Below are 24488 nucleotides of genomic sequence, written 5' to 3'. Positions count from 1 at the left end.
ATCCATCATATGGCAGGTCAAAGGGTGGCCTAACAAGTAGAGCAGATAGAAGGCACAAACAAATAAAGTTCTTGTTAAATTACAGTAGGCTGTTTGGGCTGGTTTGGTTAATCTATTAAAATAATGGCTTAGTATAACAGGCATGTGCTTGCAGGCTCCCTGCTCATTTTCCAGCCAGAGTTCAGAAAACCTCCCTTCGATTTATGCATTTTTTTCTTCAGTACCTTTTGTGGAGATACCCAAACCCAGACAAACAGAATTAGCTTTAACTATGACCAAATACTAATAAGCCAACTTCAAACCATAATTTGAGTACTGTATGCCTGAAGGAAGTCTAGGCCTGCCTAGGTTTAGCATCAGGTTCAAATGCAGTGATATTACCTTTGATCCTGACCTGAATTATATGCCATAATTGAAGAAAGTCATCTGAGAAAAGGAAGCTGAATTTTTCTTCTGACTTGTTGGTCCTGCTTCTCAATCTGGCCACTCTTACCAATTATCCTCAGTGAAAAATAGAATTCCAGTAAGAGTCCTTAGAACCTCAATTCTGGGGGCCTCCCACGTTGAACCTCTTATTGATTTTTGTCTCAGAGACTGGGGTGGTAAAATTTGTTCCTTTTATATGTTTGGAATCAGACTTTTTGTTCTTCCCCTTAAGAATTAGCATGTTGTTTACCCAAATGACAAAAAGGCCAGTTAGGAATAAATCATTACCAAAGCAGTTCAGGCTGTGAGGCCTTATTCCAGTTTAAGTTAATATAATTTTAATGAGCACTTCAGAAAAAGGATATGGTGCTTATGGAAAATGTCTCTAATTAATATCAGACTTCAAATTAGGAATAACAAAAAAAGGCAGTATCATTTGGTTTCAAGCTGGAACTCAAGTGTATTTTGGCATCATTACTAACTGTTAGCAGCAAGTTCTGAAAACAGATGCAAATCCTGATATGTGTCCTAAATATAAAACATATTGCACAAAAGAGCTCAGATAAAACATATCTATACACTCACACATTGATTGCAGTGTGCTATTTCCTGTGCCAGCAACAAATATATTCCATTTCAGAAAGTTTCACCTTTTTTTTCTCCTTTGATTAACCCTCTTTAAAAATAGACTGCCCAAGAGTATATAGATTCTTTTTTTTGTCATTAAGTTTTCTTGCTTTCTTACCTTCCATTAATGCATCAGGATTATTATACATGTAAAAATTTACATATGTAACACACATTTGAGAGAGCAATTCTACTTTGAACAATCCCACCCCAATCTCTGCACCATTCCTCTTTACTGTGAATTTAAAAAAATAAAGACATAATTTAGGCAACGAATTCAAGTGAATTCAGAGTTAAATGTTAAGTTTAGCTTCTGTAAGAAACTGAAAACACGGAGAAATGCCAAACTAATTTCAAGAATATTGACAAATATGTAGTCTGACACAAAGCAGAGAATTATAGAGTGAGCAGATTCTGCTCCTGAGTCTGCCTGTTTGTGATGATGGCTGCTAGGACTATGCATATCCTTTGAAAGAAATGTTTCAGAACCCTTAAATAAGAGCTTTGGAAAAATAAGGCAAAGTGCTGATGCGGCTACGTGAAGCCATATGAGTCAGTAAAAAGATATGAATGCTTTAATAATTCAACAAAAGGTGCGTTGTAAGTGCTTCCCTTTCAGAGGATTTGAATAACTCTAGTTTTGCATCCAAAATGGGCCAAATTTTGATTGCACAAAAAGAGACAATCATACAATTTTCTCAATATCTACCTCTTTATATCTAGGAAAAGAAAGTTAATACTTGATGTTTCCCTACCACAGCCACCAGCAAACTAGAGAAATTAATTTCATGTCATCACAGTATCAGCTAAATTTTGGGAGTGGAGAAAATGATTTACAAAGGATCTTTCAGTGCTATTCTCCATAATGCCTAGTTTGGCCCAGAGAAAATATTTGGCAAGAAAGATAGGGAAACACATGCAAAGTTATTCTATTGGCTTCAGTTTCTCTTATAATCTGTAAAGTGGGCTTATTCTGGAATTATTCACCACAGGGTGAGTAATGTAGCTCAAGCACCGAACTAGGCATTAAGACAGCAAGACGTTAGTACATTTATTGGACCTCTTAATTTTTAAAAATACAAACCTACCTTGTTTTCCTCTAGAACAGATCTATGCCATCTTTTTAAATTTTTCAAACTGCCTTGGTCTGATATCTTTGCTAGCAAAAAAAAATACTGCACCAATTTGCCAATATATGAAATTACGGTATACTAATGTAGCCTTTACAGAAGTGTAGTATGAGACCACAACATGAACATTCACCAGGAAAAAAAATGAAATATTAATTAAAATCACTATTATAAGTCTGTCAAATTGGTAAGCATAGTTTAATGAATGCTAAAAAAAACCCTCTCTTTGATTATCATCCCCTACTGAAAAAAAATTACTTTCAAAACATTTTAGCTGGTCTTCTTACAGGGCCATTATCATAAGGTTTTTTGGCTGCTCATGTGCCATAGACAAAATTAAATTCAGTTCAATTTAACAGTCATTGTACAACTAGCACATACTTATTGTTAGTAATGACTAACTTTGGGTGACATTCTGGCTCCGGTAAAATCAACTGCAGAACTTCCATTGATTTTGATGGGGACATTATTTCTGTTTTAATGTTTACTGGAATGGATTCTATTATCTTCCATAAACTTCCTCCTTGACACATATATAAGGGCTCTAATTGTCCACATGCATCTATAAATTCATAATTAGTTCTTTCTCCCCCACCCCCCACACATGAGAAGGGGGGGAAGAGAATGCAGTAAAAATAAAAATTATATAAAGTACGCACTATGGCTGCCAGATGACATTTTTAAGCCTCCAGCTTCATTTAGGAACATCACAAATCAAGCTAATGAAATGGATCAATGTAATCCTAGAATATTACTTCACAGCACTTTTTTGTTTAAATAACTCATATTTTGGCAAATCTCCATCTTCACAAGGTGAAATTTTCTCTTTATATATTTGTGCATATGTGTGTATGTGCATTTTACTTTTTACTTACTTATTAATAAGATTTATAAACCACTTCACTCCAGAGGCTATATAACAGATGTACAAAATCAGACAGAATACAATGAAGACTTTAATTAAATAAGCAAACAATAAAATATAAACAATAACAGTAATGCTTAATCACAAAAAAGCCAGTTTTAACTCCACTGTAGTCACTCTTGTCTTGTCCAGTAGGATAAACAAGCAGTCACTGGATATATCTACCTCAGTTCTTTTCCTTTCATATACCTTCTGATAGGAGAAAATCTTCAGCAGGTGCTCCCTATTCCTTCTGGATGAGTGGGGATAATTTAGTTGGGATAGGTAGTCTCTAAGATATTCAATCCCCCAAACATACAGGTAGTACCATATTTTTCCGTGTATAAGACGCTATTTTTTCCTGCAAACACCCTCTTCAAAAATCAGATGCGTCTTATACACGGAAAAATAATGGTAACCTCTGCAGCCCAGGGCATGCCCGTGTGCATTGCCATGCCGCCTGGTGCAGGTGTCAAGCCCCTGTGGGCTTGCCACTAATGGGAGGGGGAAGGGGGCAAGATCTTCAGCCGGCCGAACTTGCGGATTTGCCGGCTCAGCTGTTCTGCACTCCGCCGAACAGCTAATCGGCACGGAGAGCGTCTTATACAAGGGTGCGTCTTATAGACGGAAAAATATGGTAACTAGCTCCTTAAACTACACTTGGAAACAGATTGATAACCAATTCAGTTCTCATAGTAGCTGTATTATATGGGGATTGTACATGGGCAGCTGTGTTTCCAGGTGATTTTCAAAGGTAACTCATGTATAGTGAATTGTAGTGATCCAGATGCAAAATCACAGAGGATGAGTAACTGTCTTAGAGTGTCCTGTTCTTGGTAAGGCTGTAACTGTTGCAGCAGGCAAAGCTGGGCAAAAGCCCTTCTGCTTGATCAGCAGGAGCCACAAATCTAGGAGTGTTCTCAGATTGTGAACTTGTGCTTTCAGGGAGATGCAGCCCCATCAAGAACTAAGGTTGCTGTCACTCCAGAATCAGCTAATTTCTGAACCAACATCTATTCTGTCTTGCTTGGGCTGAATCAGAACCTATTTCTCTCTTTTCGGATTCTGACAGCCTCTAGTCAAGATTTCCATCATATCTCCCATTTGGCCTGGCATAGAGATGTATGGCTAGATGATATTATTGGTACATCAATGATGTCCACTCTGTCGGCAGATGATCTTTTCTAGCAGTTAATGTACACGTTAAACAGTATAAGGGGAGAAACAAGCCTTGGAACACCTCACATTGGCATGCCCAAGAGCTCAACCTGCAAACACTGACTATATTCACTTAGGAAGGAGCAGAACCAGTGTAAAAAAAGTGCTTCTCACTTCTAACCGCTATAGGTGGTCTAGGATCAAAAGCTCCAGAAAAGCCTAGCAAGACAAGGATGGTTGCATGCTCACCATTCATAGCTTACCACACATCTATAATAGCGGCCAATGTGGCATTCATCCAGTACCACAGCCTGAATTGTATGAAGGATCAAAATAATAATCCAGTTCTTCCAGAACCCTCCACTTTCTTTACCATCTTCCCCCAACACTGAGACTGGATAGAAGATAATAGCTGTCCAATATGTACATGCCTTCAACTGAAGAAAAATATTAGACTAAATACAACATTACCTCAGTGTTATTAAAGTTAAGGAGTCACCACTCATACTAACAGATAATTTCAACCTGTATGTATGCAGACTATGGGATTTTATACATTAATTGTTTCCGAACCAGAGCTGACCAAACTCTAAAATTCAGACTGTAACCATTGCAGCTAGTATACCATTCAAAGTTGAACAAGCAAAATACAACATTGTAGTTTTAGAATTATTACTTTATAATAATTTAGTATAAGTATGAACACCTTTGAATATTAATTACAAAAAGGAGAGAAAGAGAGATCATGCACAGGTTTCCATATACCGAGGGCTAAAAAAAGGGCAAGCAATAGTGTTGAAATAGCTGAGCCTTTTGCAATCTAAAAAGCAAACACTTAAGAATCATGTATTGTTCAACATTAAAATAATACATTACTTGGAATAAATGGAATAGCAAATCAACACTTCTTTGATCTAGGTTACATGAGCTAATGGAGTATGGAATTGAGACATGGATTGCCATTCCCACAAAATAATATAACACTAACCTAACCATTATTTTCCTAAAAGGAAAAAGATAGCCTAATCTCCAAATTGAAAAGCACTTTACAGCTTTTTATTATGTCAATGTCCAGATATGGCACATAATGTAGAGTTTTACTATAAATGCATTCACCAAACATGTTTGCTAACTCACTTGTTAAATTCATCTTGCTGTCCATGTACCCACATCCTACTTATGTCTAGCAGAAACATTAGGATTATCAAGTCAATGGTAAGCAAAATATATAAGATCAAAACCCTCATTTTCTTTCCTAATAAATAAATGAAGAAAATAAAGTTAAACAACGAATCTGCAAACACCTACAGGCAAGCAAAGTTATAACCAGAAGCCAACATGGGTTTGTCAAAAACAGATCATGCCAAACAAATCTTGTCACATTTTTTGGCAAAGTGGACCAGAGAAATGCTACGAACACAATATACTTGGACTTTAGTAAGGCATTTGATAAAGTAGACCACAACCTACTTGGTAAGATAGAAACCTACTACTTGATAATATAGAAAAATGTGGGTTAGACAGCATAATCACCAGATGGATTTGTAACTGGCTGACTAAGCGCACTCAGCAAATGGTCCTCAATAGAACTACATGTACATGGAGAGAAGTATGCAGTGGAGTACCTCATGGTTCTGTCTTAGGCCCAGTACTCTTCAATATCTTCATAAATGATTTAGATGAGGGGATAGAAGGTGAACTCATCAAATTGCAGTCGTCACCAAGATGGCGGGATTAGTCAACATACCAGAAGATAGGCTCAAGATCCAGAAGGATCTTGATAGACTTGAACACTGAGCCCTATCCAACAAAATGAAATTCAATGAGAAAAGTAAGGTTTTACACTAAGAAAAACTAAATACACAGATATAGAATAAGTGGTACCTGGCTCAACAGTAATAACCATGAGGGATCTAGGAGTCCTAATGGGCAACTATTTAAATATGAGTCAGCAGTATGCTGCAATTGCCAAAAAAGCTAACACAGTCCTATGCTGCATTAATAAAGAGATAGACTCAAAATCACGTGAAATGTTAGTATTATTTTATAATGTCTTTGTCAGACTACATATTGCATCCAGATTTGGTTGCCACAATATAAAAAATAAGTTGAGACTCTAGAAAGAGTGCAGAGATTATTAGGGGACTGGAGACTAAAACATAGGAAAATGGTTGCAGGAATTGGGTATGTCTAGTTTAATGAAAAGAACTACAGGTGACATGATAGCAGTCTTCCAATATGTAAGTGGCTGCCACAAAGAACAGGGGGTCAACTTATTCTCCAAAGTATCTGAAGGCAGAACAAGAAGAAATGGATGGAAACTAATCAAAGAGAGAAGCAATCTAGAACTAAGGAGAAATTTCCTGACAGCAAGAATAATCAACCAGTGGAATGGCTTGGCTTCAGAAGTTGCGGGTGCTTTATCACTGGAGGTTTTTAAGAAGAGATTGGACAGCCATTTGTCTGAAATGATATAGGGTCCTCTGCTTGAGAGGGAGTTGGACTAGAAGACCTCCAAGTTCCTTCCAGCTCTATTATTCTGTATTCATAAAATATACCCTCAAAACACAAATCCTTTCCCTTCCCACCATTATAGTTTTGAAATTTTTATGTTTTTCAAGAATGGCAGAGGTGGCACAAAGAACAGAAATCAAGCAACCAACACAAATAACTGCAACTGGAGCAAACATGGCCAGGTAATGGAGTTCAGTTCAGAATCTAGGACTGATTGTAGGGAATGAATTTAGTGTGACATGCCGAGTATTCATGAGAAATAATTGCCAGTGCTCAATTGCCAGAGAGTACTTTCATATACTGGCAATTCCCGGATAGGAGAACCCAAGTATTTATGACATCTACTGGCCTTTCAAACTTTGTTTGTTGTCTGAAACACTAATATAACCCTAATATATCTAGACAGCTATAGATGCCAAGAACATCAGCATGATAAATGTGTGATGGTAAATGGTGGGAGGACATCTTTACATTCCTTAACCATAAATGTGGCTAGATTCCTTATTTTATTTGACACTAATAAAGAAAAGCCAGATGTTGACATTAATATGTTTAACACTATTTAACCAATAATCACTGTAAACCCTGTTTAGAATGGAAAAATGGTTGTGCAATATGTCAGAATTAAAGATTCCTGTTGCTTTTCTAAGCATTATGTTATTGGCTACTGGAAGCATAAAGTCTTTATATTTTGTTCTAATACCAACACTGATCTAAATATAGTAATAAGGAGGTTGATATAGAACACTCTACAACTATATTTTATAAAAGAATCCTTTAACTCTCTAAATAAGAAAATATCATCTGAATGGCTTCCTATTTTTCTTTAAAGTCTCTTCCAGATCTTCCTAATAAACTCAACACTAATCTGCTATTTAAATCTTATCTTCATGCTTTCCTTCTTTGCTGGTCCTTAGATCAGGATCATCTTTCTTGATACAACATTTGGCTTTCTATGTTTTTTCAATTACGATAATGAAATTCTTTAATTTTCTTCCTTTCTAATTTGCCATTTTTTAGTCATGGCAGGGTATTCCATTTAAATACTTCCCTTATCCCCATTGCTTCTTTGGAATTCTATCAATAACAATTGAAAATCATTGTTATTGTAAGTTCATAACCAGATAAGACATTGTATGTTTAGTCATTATAAAGTACAAATCTGCAATATGTGTATTATTATTTCAAATTTCAAGATCATTTATTATAGTCTCAGTTTAAAAACATCAATAATGATCCATTTTTGGCTGTGCTTTTAGATGAAGTATAGCTTGTTCAGTCACCCCAAAGCCATAACTGTCTCATTAAAAGACTTGTTCTCTTTCTTTGAAAAAAGAGAGGGAAACATCATGATATGTTTAGTGAAAGAATCTACCTTTTCTTAAAAACTTCCTTAAAACCAAATGAAATGCTGTTTTTTTCTTTCTCTAATGGATGAGATGAGATATCCAAGTTCTTTGCCAGTAGCAAAACTGCTAAAAAACCACTGACCTGACACTACAGAGACTTGAAGTAAGTGAAGATGGTCTAAAATTAAAATCAATTGTATGGGTTCTATTTCAAATAAAAGAAGAAAAAAAAACCAAGTTGGCTGGCATTTCCAGAAGTCATACATTCGAATCTACCCAATATGAATATGAGGGTAAACATCTGAAGACAGACTGAATAGCTGAGAATAAAGATGTTAATTCTTATTGCTCTTTCTTTTGAAATATAACAAATTCCCATCCCTAAGATAAACGAAAAGAAAGAAAGCAGACAAATCAAATCCTGTATGATTCCTGGCTGTAGTTCAGCCTGTCAATGATACTATAGATATATTCTATAGACATTCACCTGGCTGAGAGTCAAACAGGTGCACAGAATGATAAAAACTGTATCTTGCCAACTTGACAGAAAGATGAGGAAAGCAGATCATATGGAATTTTTTACGGGTTAATCATAAATCATACTTCAGGCAAGCAGGTCACGAATAACAAAATACAGGGGATGACAATGGAGGGCTGGGTTGCAATATAACAAAAAGATTATTTTCCAAGAGAACATAAAATTTTTAACAAGTGATCATTTGTTTAGTCTTAGTATTGCTGGTGCTCAGCATTATTTCTGTGAAGATTTTCATTCCTTTTTCATTGCTACTATCCTCAACCTATTCCAAGATGGCATTTTATTCTGTAGTTTCCTAGCTTTTGAGAGGGATCTTGACTACACGATAAAGCAATTTTCTCTGACTATTAACAGTAGATAAATAAGTGATCAAAGTATTACAGCTATGCAGATTTTCAACAGTAATGGGTGGGCAAATGAAGGAAGGAAGGAAGGAAGGAAGGAAGGAAGGAAGGAAGGAAGGAAGGAAGGAAGGAAGGAAGGAAGGAGGGAGGGAGGGAGGGAGGGAGGAAGGGAGATGAGGATGAGGAGTTGTTTATACAAATGAGGTAAAGTATTCCTGCTTTTAAAAATAGCATGGAACAGAGCATAGTAAAGCAACGAGATCCTGAGACTTCAAGGATTCAAACCACTACAAAGTGAGGAGGTTACCCCAACTCTTTTTAGTAATATGCACCTAAAATAAATATCATACTAAGTACATACCTACTAAGCTGTTCTTGATTTTCCTAGCTTCCCTCCGAGATAACTAGTTTAATTCATACACAGTCTTTACCTGAGAGCCGTCTGGGCACATCGGTGATGGCAGGAAGCCCTGTGCCTCGTGTGGAGGACAAGGGAGTTGTGGAATGAATGGATGGTGAAGTCATCTGGCTCAAATATGATGGGTAAGACTGGTCATAGGACCATGGAGGGGATGACTGTGCTTGTCTGGGGTCTAAAAACAAAACAAAAGAGAAAATAATTTAAAACGAAAGGCAGACAGGAACAGTTGGTGGAGACAGAAAGTCTAAGTATGGTATGTAAGATGGGAACATGTGAGAAGAACTGCAAGCACTGGGTCTTTTTTTTCCCCTTTTTACTATTCAGAACTGACAACATCAGGCTGACTCCTGAAACTTGAAACTAAGAAGTATTCATGTAAAATGAAGCCCAGTTTGATTTCAGTGAGGCTTTTGAGGACTGCAGCTGAAAGATATGTCCAATACAAGACTGATCCAAATGCTTTCCAAAAGGAAGATTAACTTCCAGGTTAGAATCTGGTGAAGGGATAAAGGACATTTAATAGCTGATGTAAAAACCATTGTCAGGAATGAAGGTCCAGAAGTTAGGAACTCCGATATTAAGAATCTTCAAGGACATGGGAAATGGAAGAGGCACAACAGAAATAAATCTAAAATGAGAAGGGACAACAGAATCCTGGATGATTTCATTTCAGAACTATGGTTATAGTTTTCAGCTCTTTAGACTTTTATTATTCCAAGCTTTATCTGAAAGAATTTATTACTTGTGAAACACATATTGGCATCCTAGATGTTGGAGATAACAGTAGCCAAAGTGGAACACATACACGCAAACACACCCACCCAGCCACCCACACACAAACATGCATACCAGGAAATATCAAAATAGTGCCCTAAAGAAAATTCTGGGGAACCCAACAGCATAATGAATACTATTCTACAATAATGACTGTATTTCTAATAGACGCTTGGTGAAAATTTTTCAGTTTGCCTTATGACACAAACTGGTCACGGGGCAAGATAATATATTTAAAAAGTATTTTTAAAAACTAGAACTAGCAACAGTTTAATATAATTTACATTGTTCCTAATCCAACCAAGTGTGTGTACTCTCTTTCTCTCCACTAACTTACATTTTTTGAAGATTCCTTGACAGGCTTTCCTACTGCTGGAGAATGAAATAACTTTCCATTGAAAATGTGATTATATGAAGAACATTTAAATAAAACTCCTGTTATGCTAGACATTTATATATAACTTTGCAAGGACAAGACCTCCTCTCTATCACCCCAGAATGGAAACCACAGAATGAGGGATGTAAACTACAGAAAATCAGATCTGACTGAAAGAACTACCTAATTATAGGAGCAATGTGACAGTGGACCCAATACCTAGAGAGAGGTGGTGGGTTCTCCTTTACTGGGTGGATTCAGAGCAGAAATTGGCCAACTATCAGGTGTTTGAGGGCTGTTCCAACTCTCTGATTCAAAGATTCTAGCCATTGTTGCTTAGTCATTGTCCCTCTCCTTATTAAATCCCCTGCTACTAACTTTACAATCTGTTAGTGAAGATGTCATATTTCCTATTTCCTTCTGTATGTATGTGGTTTGGAAGGGATGGGAATTTAAACTAATTTCAAAAGAGAAATGCCAGTTTTAGGAACAGGCAGAAAATAGGCAAAAAATAAGATAGGAGATTAATTTATCCATTTCATCCATCTAGATCCAATGGTTCTTAAACTTGGATATATCCTGGGGTAATGGAGCAATTTGTATATGCTTGCTTGTAATTTGAGAATGTAGTTGGGGGCAGACACTTGTGTAAAACAACAAGAATATGTTGGGGGGTATTACATTATCTGAGGTTGGGAAAAGGAATAATTGGATCAAATAATTTAAGAATCACTGATCTAGGCTATAACCATGTAACTTGGTAGGTTGAGACTGAAGCCTTTTCTGGATTTACCAAAAGATGCTAGAAACCATGTTTGGAAACTTTTATCCAAATGCTATGTTTGTCGTGTGAAAGTGATACAGTGAGAAAGTCCTGTAAATTCTTTTAGTATTTGCACAGGATTATACACATCAGGAAGTCAGCACAATTACTTGTCAATTTATATTAAAAATGATATATTGCTTGTTGGTTTCTGACAGTTACTTTGCTTTTCAATCCCACTTCACAGAATATTTTGATCTGAATCAAATAATATTTTGATCTGAATCAACTTTCATTTCCTGACTGGAAAAATAAGCTGGAAAAGAAGTTCCGTTAACAGTATCAAGCAATGCAGGACTGAAAACAAGAACTTGTTCATCCATGCAAGAGAAATTGCTTTCTGATTCTTCTGGGAGGATATTTGAGCAGCAAACCATTATCTTTTCTAGAGTACTTCTATTTATAGAATAACTGTATGTTAATGTAATTTTACCACTGTTTTGCAAATAGAGACCTGTGTATAATAAATTAGCTGGCAGAAGAAAATTTTTCTACTATTCAGGAAATTTATATAATTACAAGAAAAACATTTTCTCTCCCTCTCTATCTAACATCTTGTAGATTCAGCTTTCCCCCTTCCACTATTCAGACATGATTTGCTTGAAGAAGATAAAAGATGGATGGATGGATGGATAGATAACTTCATTATACTTATTACACTTTAAGTGCTTCCTAAATGCAAAAATTTTATTTTGTTTGCAATTTTAGGGATGAATGTCCTAACTTTATTTCAATGCTAAGTAGCTGCTAATTAAATATAGTAAAATATATCAATACTATAATTCATTACTTAGCACATTATAAAAGATTTCAGAAAGAATTTGGCTGAGAAAGTTTTGCTTAACAAAAGCAAACTGATTATTAGCAATAGGTTAGAGTAGATACCTAAAGGAAGTTCAATCTGATTTTTTTTCTTTTACATTCAAATTTCAGCAGAGTAGGTAGCATAACAAATGCTAATAACAACTAAACTAACATAGACAGACAAGAGCTTAAAATCCAAAACTTTTCTAAATCAGGATACCAGTAAATGTTGCCAAGCTTAGGTCCGCTAAAACTTATGTGTGGAGCTGCAGGAGCTCCAAAACAGTGTCCAGCTTTTGAGATGACGCTTGATGATTTCTGAAACTTCCCTATATATATAGAACTTATTACATGCACCTTTTCAAGAAAAACCACATTATATGCTTATGGTATTTGTATTTAACTATCTGCATTAAAGTAGAGAAGAGGATAAGGTACAAAAACCAATTATGAAAAAAGATGGCAGAGGTTTTAAGCATATATTTAAGCATTTAAAAGATCTTAGAAAGAAAACAATGATACAAGCTACAACAGGTAAGACAAGAAACAAATGCTTTCAGCAACCAAGGTGCATATTTAGACTGAATCATAGAAATAATTATGTATGAGTGGTTCAGAAGAAGGAAGAGAGGCAGTGATAGCAATAGAGGTCTAGGGAAAAGCAAAAGCATTTGCTTTGGAAATCTAGGCATTGCTGTGATAAACATCTCCTGAGGTCTCCTGAAATTAGGGAGAAGGAATAGTTTCAACTCAAACCACAGATTTCATGATTCTTATCTCAGTTTCTTAATGTAAAACTCTTACTCCCCATCCTGCACATAGCATTTTTAGTTATTTCTTGCACTGAACTGTGCTTCCCAGCCTATTAAAAAAAATTGTGAGCAAAATGGTAATCCCATCCTCATTTTGTGAAATGTAACCAATTGTTTTAAACACGTCAATAGCAAAGAAAGCTATTTTTTTAGTCTGTGGTGAACAATGAAATATGATTATGCTTTCTGGAATATTATGCCAAGTAAAAATGAAAATACCTTTTGCATGCAAAGATTCCAGATCACATATAACTCTTTAGAATTAAAACAAATAATATTCATATTAGAATTAAATACAAATGGACAAATCCACATCATCTACATAATAATAATAATAATAATAATAATAATAATAATAATAATAATAATAATAATAATAATAATAATAATAATAATAATAAAAATAAAGTTGGAAGGGACCTTGGAGGTCATCTAGTCCAACCCCCTGCTCAGGCAGGAAACCCTATACCATTTCGGACAAATGGCTGTCCAGTCGCTTCTTAAAAACTTCCAGTGTTGGAGCATTCACTGCTTCTGGAGGCAGATTGTTCCATTGGTTAATTGTTCTCACTGTCAGGAAGTTTCTCCTTAGTTCTAGGTTGCTTCTCTCCTTGCTTAGTTTCCACCCGTTGCTTCTTGACCTGCCCTCAGGCGCTTTGGAGAATAGCTTGACTCCCTCTTCTTTGTGGCAGCCCCTGAGATATTGGAACACTGCTATCATGTCCCCCCTCGTCCTTCTCTTCATTAAACTAGACATACCCAATTCCAGCAGCCTTTCCTTATATGCTTTGGCCTCCAGTCCCCTAATCATCTTTGTTGCTCTTCTCTGTACTCTTTCTAGAGTCCCAACTTCTTTTTTACATTGTGGTGACCAAAACTGGATGCAGTATTCCAAGTGTCACCTTACCAAGGCATTGTAAAGTGGTATTAATCTCTCTCTTTCAGTTAATTAACAGAAAAAACTGCACTCTGTAAGTGAGACTTTTATTGTATAATATCTATTATAGACCCTGCACATTTCTTAAACCCTGAATGGCTTTTTTAGGAGTCATTTTCTGGGGCTCTAGGATAATTCACCCCGGCTGACTCACCCCAGCCAACTTGTTGCAGGACAACTTGCTGACAATATACAGGGAATCCCAAAACCTTTTAATAAGAAAGACCCTGGGTTTGCTTTAAGATGTAATTTGCTGGGTGGTAGACAGATGCAGATGAAGCATAACAATAGATCTCTCACCCATCAACCTGCCTATGACATGCCTTCACTCTAAAAGATGGGCAAAAGGGAAGAAATAAGTTGAGCGAATCACTAACTCCTATTTGCTAAAAAGATGGTTTTGTGAAACTATTTCAAAGTGGTTACTAATACTTGCCCTTCTGTAGGAGTAAGATGAAAGTGCCTCCTCTACTCCAAGTCATTTAGAGTAAGGTCTGGGAATGCAGAGATTAAAAGGTACCCAGGGAAAGCACTAGATATGTTGAAAGCATATTATGGAAAATCTCACAAATCAGCTACTCTGGTGTGTATTGCCAGTCACTAAGAACATAATCAAAACCTTGCCAGAAAGACCGGTGGTAAAGCCATGGTCCATGACAGCTAGATGGGAACGTCCCTTAAGGGCAGTTAACATATATTGCAGAAATATGTCTGAGAACTATCATCCATGACCATGTCATGGTCATTTTCAGGCATATTAGACACACTTCTAAAAAAAAAATACTAGCTGCAGGTTTCAGCTACTAGCTTCAGTAATGTTTTAAAAGAGAAACATATGGATGGATGGATGGATGGAAGGAAGGAAGGAAATAGATTGACACTTAAAATCCTTCCTATCAACCTAAAGTCAAACTATTTCCCTGAAAGAACATAAAATCTCCCTGTCCATAGCTAAAAATAATGTCTTAATGAAATGAGGAGGTACAGACAGGCCCAATACACAAAAACACAAATAAAAATACCAAGATGTATTATAAAAATATAATCAATCAGAAGCAGATCTAAAGCACATTGTATTGCAAAATGCAGCACAGAAAATATGCCACCAATGAACGAAGTGGAGATATTAAAAGGAGGCTTCATATATTTCCTATGGAAAGTTAACATGACAAAACCATAATTTACAAAGATTATTTCTTTATTAAAAAAAACCTCATTGGTAGACCACTAAACTTAAAGAAATAAGACCAGGTTTTACTGAACCCCAAATATTTGTTGCCAATGTTACAATGGAAAATAGTTAACAAACTGAAATGTATTTCCATTGTAAAGTATTGTCATAAAGTTTTGTTCCTTTTCCAGAGGCCATAGCAGGGTCTATCTTTCACACTTCCTTCTCTAGCCATTCATCTAAAAAGTTATAAGAAACATCTCTTGCAGCAGGAAAGGACAGTCACTGACTATAATACATAAATACAACATGTTAAAACCCATTAAGAAGTTGGGCTTTGGAAAAGAAGTAAAAAATGATAGGATTGGCCAAAAATATCAGGCAGAACTAGGGGAAAGAGCTTACTTAGTCTATAAAACTAAGATCTAGATTGGACAGCAGAGGGAGTGTCATAGCTATCCATAGGAAAAGCACCTTTTTGAACAGGAACCTACCTAGCTGACAGTGTTAACCATTTTTTTCCTAGGTCAGCAAAATAGAGCAGTGGTTTACTTAGCATACAAATCACACAGTTATTTAGCAATCTACAGTCAACAATATTGAATATGATAGATATCAAGTCTATTAAATACTCATACATTTTGACTGTTCAAAAATGCATACTTAATAGATTTGATGTCCTTATTTTTATTCTTTCTACTCTGGGTATTAACTAAGCAGCATGAAGATCCTGTATATATTCTAAAAAATAATTATATCTATTAATAGAATCATCCAACAGCAAGTATACATTTATAGTATATGCTACTTTTGACAAACTCATATTACAAACTCATAATCACACCTAAACCTACTTATTTGATTCACAATTATGTTTGTTCATATACTATTTCAGACATTTTTCTAAAATATAAAATTATTATATGCACAACTGACATATTTTTATAATCTGCATATTTTCCATGTGCTGATGACAAGCTAAGTATTCAGTGTAAATATGCTATTAGGACAGGGGTCTTCAAACTTTGCCCTTTTATGACTTGTGGACTTCAACTTCCAGAATTCCTCAGTCAGGCATGCTGGCTGAGGAATTCTGGGAGTTGAAGTCCACAAGTCATAAAAGGGCCAAGTTTGAAGACCCCTGTATTAGGAAATAAGAGATACCACAGAAATACAATAAAGAGTATGCATTGCTGAGGTACATTTGCATGACACTATTCTTGAAATCAGCATAATGTGATCACTTATGATTGCATGTTGAAAATGGACTTCTAAGACCATGAAACAATTTGAACTGATAATAAGCACAGCTTCCACCTCAAGGAGACTGAGAAGAGAAAACAAATCCATCAGCAGACTTTGCTAAAAGCTAACTTAAAGATCAACTTTAAAAAACAAAATCCAAACTTGTTCTAATCCAAACTTAAAAAGTTAATACAACCAGATTATTACCACAATGAAAATAAACTTTCAATTATACTATCTACAACTTCTTCACGGAGATAGCATCATTTCTATTGATTAAAATGTTACAGTATTGAATGTTTAACTTCCTCCTATCTCAACAATTTACAATTATATTTTAGAAAAGTATCAGTTTAAAAACAGATTCTAAAATATTGCAAAAAGTATGTTTATATTATACAAACTTTACAGGTATAGCAGTTATTGGTGTGGGAATGCAGCAAACACACATATTTTATAAATGTTCTAAATTTTATTTGGATCTATGTTTTCTTAAGAAAAAATATCTGCTTATTGAGTGTTTTATATCTGAATGACAATTTATTATGTATTCAGTTAAATCTGGTAATTTATGTACATGCTGCATGCTTTGCATTTCCTTAATATGCCTTAGATTTAAATCAGCAGATATAAATAAATTGTATGTGTGCACACATACATGTATGCAAGAAAGAGACAGACAGCACCCACAAGAGTATAAGGGAGAAGTACAAAGGCACACAAAGGAGAGAATATTAAATGTATACAGTAATCTCAGAGAACACAATATATAAATCCTAAAAAAGAAAATTAAATGTAATACTTGAATCAACATCTACTTCTCTGATAAAAAATATGCAGTTTCACTTGGGATTAAATAGTATCTATGCTTATGCTTACAATGAATCAATTACAAGTTTTCCTAACATCCAACAATGCATTTCATAAGAAGATCAACCTGTGATTCACTAGCTGTGATTGGTTGACTACTAGGATTTTGAAAAAGCCTCTTGGTTTTGCTTCCTGTCTGAGAATGCAAAAATTTGGGATTGTCAGGCATTTTTCAAGCCACAATAATTCTCTGCTGGGTTGCATTCAGGTTTTGAAGGTATGTCAAATATAAATATGCAGATATATGTGTAATAACATGCATCATCATTTTAGCAGTAATATACATAGAAATAAGTCTCTTTGTTTTCAGTCGGCCTTATTCCAAGTGTTAAGATATCTTGTAAACACCTAGCTTTCATTCATAAGATGCCAGGTTTCAGGGTCAATTGTAGAACTTTAATGTCAGTTTAGAAAGTTGGGAGACCCAGAGTTCTAGTCCTGCCTTAGGGTGACCTTCACAGGGAACTCCAGATCTTTAGAAAATGGTTGTAAACCATTGTTTCACTACATGCTTTCCATTTATATCATGCATGAGCTTTGTACTACCTTTAAAAATTGCACGGAATCATCCCTATACTAGTAAGAAAGGGGGTCCTCCCGCCCTTTCTACAAAACTAAACAGTTGAGAACTTATTATAAAGATAAGAAAGGTTTGATTTTGGTAGTTTGGCACTCTCGTGACAGAGAACTACAAAACTATTCTGGGTGGGGAAGAATATTTTAACCTGATTGCAGATAATTTTATTGAAAGTAGTACTTCTATTATGCTATAAAGTGAAGTATTTATTTTCTTTTCTACAAGTAAATCGCATTCAGTGCCTAATAGTGCATTGTGTTCAGTCTGCTCAGGTTCTTCCTTTCTGATTGCCTCTTCCACTGAGCTTTCAGCACCGAACATTTTAGAATAGTGTGTGTCACAAAAAACACAGTCAGAACTAAAATAAAAACTTTGGAGCATAGCAAAAATCATCACTATCCCAGAAAGCCAATGAGTATTTCAACAGAGAATAAGAATTCTTTACAATACAAATTGCTCTCTTTTGCCAAGTAGCATGACCTCTGTCATCTCATTTGGATAGGATTTATTTACCGCTCAGCTAGCCTGAACTGATAATTCCTAGGGTTATTTTTTTTAATACCATTCAAATAAACAGCTATTGTTTATAAGATTTTAATGTACTGCTGTTGATCTAGAATAAAATGTAGTATGCTGCTAACCACAGCCTAGTAGGAGATTTTCTACCATATATATTGCATATATTACATTGCAAAACTTGTAAGACGTTAACTTTGTGATATGAAGCAATCACCACTTGAAGTCAAGAAACTTGTTCTCATTTTTAATATAGTGTTGTTAACAACCAACCAACCAACCAAACAAGCCTAGTAAGAATAAAACCTACTAAGAATAAACTATGTATTCATAGCTAAGTATGTGCAGGTATTTAGACTAGGATACTAAAAGTTGCAGCTTTCGGCATTTAAATAATTCATAAAACCTTTTACAAAATCCCTCATCAAAATCTCTGGAGATATGTGTTGTCATGGTTTATGAGTTGGCTACAAGATAAGAAAACAAGTATAAGAATTAATGAGCAATTTTCACCTTGAAGTGATATGTAAAAAGTGGGGTTCATCTCTGATCAATATTGGAGCGATTCCTTAAAAAATGATCTACAGTATATCAATGGCCAAGATTGTAAATAATCAATAGCATGGTAAAGATGGTCAGTAGTAAGCTGCAAATTATGTATTATTTAATGTAAGCAAGTGGAAAATAACGTATATAAATTTTAAAAGCTCAGATGAAAAGCTCCATGATACGCCTGGTTTGTGACTCTGCTAAAAAGATACATTCCATGTCTGGAGTCCTTAGGATGGAAATTGTTGGAAAATGTGCAGAAAAAGGACTGCCAAAGCAGCTAGGGATCTAGAGTAGTTTCCCTGGAAAACTGTGTTGTTGTTGTTTTAGTTTTAAGTGAAGATAGGTAAGGGAAGACATGCTAGAAGGAAATGAATATAGTAATAGAAAATAGAGATAGAGAGAAATTTTTCTTCCTTTCTCCCTGTTAAACTTCAGAAATATCCTCTGTGATTAGATGGAAAGGATATAAAAGGATATACTTCTTTCCTCAAAACCGTGCTTTATTTTAGACCGATGGCATGAAATGGGGTGAGGAACAGCAATTTAGAGCTTTACAAGGGGGCTGATGAATATATGGAGAACTGGTCTCTCAGTGATCACCAGTTTGGATGATTGTAAACTACTTTTTGGAGCACACTGTTTAAACACCAGTTTCTAAGATGCAAAAGTGGAAGAGGACAACTATTCTCCTATACCTGCATCTGGTTAGTCACTATGTGACACACAATAGTGGAGTAGAAGAATTTTTGGGCTCATCCTTATTCCTAAATAAGGAAGAAATGCACAGAACAGGCATGGAGTAGTTGAATGCAAGCAACTTTTTAATACAACTCTGGAAGCTGGTTAAACTGAAACTTATTCTAGATGATACTGGAGTATGTTTAGTCCAGAGATATACAGATTCTAGAAGGACTTCAAGCTTTTTTTAAATTGGGAGGTGATCTCCTGAAAGAATCAGGTTCATGATTTAAAGATGCCCCAAAGATGTTGTGTACACACTTACAGATCACACTGTATACTTGCAAGGGCTACATCATTTTTACTTTTGAATTCTAATCAGAATTCAAGGCATCAGTGACGCAAAGGCTTAGAATTCTTTGAAGATCAAAATCTGGTGGAGATCTATCATCTCTATCTCTCCACATCTGGTGGAGATCTATCATCTCTATCTCTCTACATAAATATACACAAACACAGACACATATTTTAAAAAATGAGGTGTCCAGTTTATGATAACTCTAGTTAAAATTTATGTGCTCACTACAGAATGCCATGAGGTAGTTGTAGGAGAATAATGTTGGGAAAACCAAGAATGCAAATTCCATCCCTGACACTATAAATGAGTGCCCTACAAATAAGTAATATATGAATAGACTACAGTGAAAATTGATTGCCTGGGGTCCAGACAGCCTTCAAACTTCTTCAAAGAAAGTATGTTTTCAGAACTTCAATTGACTAGATCTGCAAACAGATGCAAGTTACACAAAAGGGAACTTTTTCTAAAGTTCTAAAACTTTAGCTGTGCAGTGTAGACAATCTAGTTTGGCTCTATTCAATAAACTGCTTATAATTAAATGGAAGACAGTGAAAATTGTTATTTATGTGCATGTGAATTTTAAATAACTATTTATTAAGGTTATTTCTTTTTTTTTAATGAACCATCATTTTTTTTTAGAATTTCCTTACTTCTCTGTACATAATATTTTACACAATGAAATCCATTTTGGCTAGCAAACTGAAGAAATGTCTGTAACTTTAAATGCTGGTTGATTCATAATTATGGTTTATAATTTGATATTGGAATAATTTTATTTATTTATTAAATTTATATGATACCCATCTTACTGTCCAAAGTGACTCTCGGCACTGTACATTGGATACATGTGTTAAGGTAATATTTGAGGGAAATTACTATGCTATGCAAGTTATCCTAAATAAATATACCCCACTGGAATAGTCAAATATATTTTATCAATACATGAAAGTGATCCCAAGGATGAACATTTTTTTCAGATTTTATTGTAAGGCCTTTTAATTTTGATTTCAAATCAGAAAGAATAATCTAAAAGGTCCCAGTAATCAATACTACAAAAATAAAAACTATCCCCAGGTAATTTACATTTGTTTATGCTTTTATTTGGCAACATCCTTCTCCAGTTTGAAGCAACAGAAGACCTACAATCATTGATTACCATGGTCTGTACAAGCCCATGGCTCTGTCTCTTACCTGTAATCTGACTCTGTCCTTGTGGATTAAAAGGGCTTGGTGCAGAGTTCAAGGGGGGCCGTGGGCTCTGAGTCGGGACCCCTACTCTCATACTGGAATGAGGAATGCGCCCTAAATCACTGAGACGCTCAGAGAACAAACTAGGTTTAGAGTCATCAAGCTTCTGTCTGTGCCCTGGAAACAGCAAATCATAAAATAAAAGGGTGGTTAGCATGACAAGTACTATTAAAGTGCTTTATTTATTATTGCGAGACCAAAGAAAATTCAGATTCAATCTGCAGCTGGTGCAGGGAGCAAAGTATGGGTTACTTCACTCACTATAGAATTGGTACAAGGAAGGCACTTGTATTGCTATCCAGGCATAGGACAAATCACTGCAGTTTTTATAGCAATTTATATCAGAACAATACAACTAATTGTTTAAAAGCAGGAATTTTATAAAATGTAAAGCTTTTCTTCAATTTGCCACTTTGGATGCAACTATTATGTCCTGACTATGGAGCATCTTTAGAAAGGCACCAGCTAATAATGAGGCATGAGAAAAATTAGGTAAATTACAGTATTCCACAGAGATACAGATTGACAGAGAAAGATAGAAAATTCCCAATTTGGTTAAAACATGTGGTGTTTAAAAATGAGTAAATATAATTTTATAATAATTATTTTTCTAGGCCTTTTGAAGGAGAAGGAGAAGATGTGCATTGTTGAGGGAAGAATTTTAAAACCTGTCACTTATTATAGTCAGAGGTGTCTGTGGAAGCTGGACAAATGCAATTGATACTTTTCTACCAGGCTATTTTCTATTTTCTCCTGGATGTGCTAAAATAACATTTTAGCTTTTATTTTTGTTTTGGAATAGTTGTTGAACGCCATAGTAATATATCATATTTAAGAAGTGTCAAATCAGATGTTCAACAACATATTATCATTTATTCTCAACTGATGCAGGGATTCTTCTATTAAGGGTTCCTGCCAATTAGGAACCAGTATTGTTACATTCTTACTCAACTCTGAGTTCCCCCTCTGCCCTTCCACACAGTTTTTTTCTTTCCGACAGAAATACAACCATTTGTAAATATTCATCGTATTTAATTGTAACTGGGTTTTGGGGTGAGGTTGAGGAAGCTTGCCTCTTGAGTTTTTTTTAATTGTATTTTGGCAGATATCAGGTTGTTTTTTGTGCTCCTTCATAAAAAGCCTTATTTTGCTGCATTTTTATTGGCACTTGCTACTTGAAATCACTTTTAGCAAGAGACTTCACTGAACTAAAAGTCTACCAGGTTCTCAATGGCCTTGATTCTCCTCTGAGTACCTGAACTGAAGAATGATTTTACTATAGACCTTTTAACTTCATTTCCTGAATCATCAATTAAGCAATGCTGCAAAAACAGCTAGTCCTTGCTTACCGATTGCTTGTTCATCAATTGTTCAAGGTATGACAATATTGAAAAAGGAGATTGACCACTAGTCCTTGAATTTGTGGCCACCGCAGCGTCCCCACAATCCCATGACTGCAATTTGGGTGCTTGGCAACCGACCACATTTATGATGGTCACATCATTCTGAGATCATATAATCACCATTTGAGGCCTTCACAGCCAGCAGTCAATGAGGAAACTGGTAGGAAGTCACAAGTTGTGGTCACATAACATAGTTCCTAATGACTGTGAGTGATTTTTTCATGACCACAGCCAGTACTGATATCGTAAGTCAGGCATGATCACATGATCTTTCACTTTATGACTAAGCATTGCTTAGCAAATGAGTTGCCAGTCACAATTGTGGTCAGTAAGTGAGGACTACACGCACTACAATATTAGCAAGAGTTTCTAACAAGACTGCTAGTACTACTTGTAGGAAAAATTACTAATTTTTAAATACTTTTTAGAAATGCATTACCAATAGGAAAACTACTATAAGTCAATTTACAAATATAATCAAGCATGAGTAATGCTAACTATAATTTTCTGCAACTGCAAAGCCCTTCCGTTAGGTGATACCTTGCTAAGAAACAAGATAACAATGTAACAAGCATCAAAGATGGAGAATGTCTGGTTCAACAAACATCTCAGCTGGATACTAACCAGATACTAACCAGCCCTAGAACACGCTGCCTGGAATTTAGTTATTAAAACTAAACATTGTTCAAATACAAATGTGTATCCTATGCAAAAAAACAAAACAAAACCCTAATTTAGCTTCTCAGCAATCTTCCTACCCCATTGCACCATATGATTTTGTGGATTAACGACAAACCAGGACATATTCCAGTGGGAAAATTTGGGGAAATCATTTATAAAAGATAGGGGGACATAAATAAGTAAGACCATTTTGAAGTCATAATGCTCTTGCTATAGGAGCACAATATATGGCAAAAGTACTGATCTAGGCAATTTGCACAAGTGTTGTTTTTTTCCTTGGGGCCACTACCTGTATCACGTAATGTGGATACTAGAATCCACAATAAATGTACTGATGCCTGCAATTAGCTCTATCCTCCTAATTGCATTGACTCAACATTAAAACTATTTTACAATTTATTCTTTGTGAGATAATACAGTTTCAGAATATCAGTTGCTTATATTTATATTAAGAGATAGTATTGAATCAAACAGTTTTAGGAAATCTTTTCATGCAGAAAAATTAAGGCAAGCAATTAATACAGCTTGTATTAGAAGAGAACTTCCAAATAAATCAAAATAACTTATTTTCCCCTCAAATGCATATAGTCCTCAACTTCTGACCTGTCATTTAACCATTTGAAGTTATGTCAGATTTAAAAAAAAGTTACTTAAGACCCATCCTTGAAGTTTTGACTGCCATACCACCCTCACAGTCATGAGATTGCATTTCAGGCATTTGGCAACTGGCTTGCATTTACAATCAGTTCAAGTCACCCAGAGTCACGTGATCGTATGTTGTGATTTATTACTATTATTATTTTGCCATTTTCCAGGAAAAGTTGCATTCTGACTTATGATCACGTGGTTCTTTAATGACTTTCGTAAAAATGGTCTTTAAATCAAGTCCAGTCATGCATTAACTTATGACTAAACTGCAGGCTTAGTTGTGGTCGTTAAGTCAAGGACTACCTTTATGTAATGATTTATAATGATACCCTAAAAACTAAGTATAGCAATGGGTAAAAAGGTAGAATTATATAGTTAGTGGACTTTTAATGAAATAATAGAAGTTTGATTAATTTAATCTAAAACCTAATTTAATTATGTTACATATCTTATTTTGACAGAATAATTATTGCTCTTTCTCTATGAAGCTGGGCCAGTCACTCTCTCTCTCTCTCTCTCTCTCAGTCGAACTCTCCTCACAAGGTTGTTGTTATGGGGAAAATAGAAGGAAGGAGCATTAGTGATGTTTGTTGCCTTAAGTTAT

At 35.3% G+C, this 24488-nt stretch overlaps 1 protein-coding gene across 1 annotated transcript in view; it reads right to left on the bottom strand.

The window, feature by feature from the left end:
- RUNX2 (RUNX family transcription factor 2) overlaps positions 1–24488 on the bottom strand; it is a 173665-nt gene that overhangs the window by 96115 nt on the left and 53062 nt on the right. The window contains exon 4 of the mRNA XM_015812303.2: positions 9422–9583. Coding sequence (XP_015667789.1) covers positions 9422–9583 — 162 coding nt within the window. The remainder of the gene's footprint in view (positions 1–9421; positions 9584–24488) is intronic.

This window comes from Protobothrops mucrosquamatus, unplaced genomic scaffold (genome assembly GCF_001527695.2).
Source record: "Protobothrops mucrosquamatus isolate PMUCROS unplaced genomic scaffold, P.Mucros_1.0 scaffold78, whole genome shotgun sequence".
NCBI lineage: Eukaryota > Metazoa > Chordata > Lepidosauria > Squamata > Viperidae > Protobothrops > Protobothrops mucrosquamatus.
Note: the sequence above shows the minus strand (reverse complement) of the source record. Positions and strands in the feature narration are given on the sequence as shown.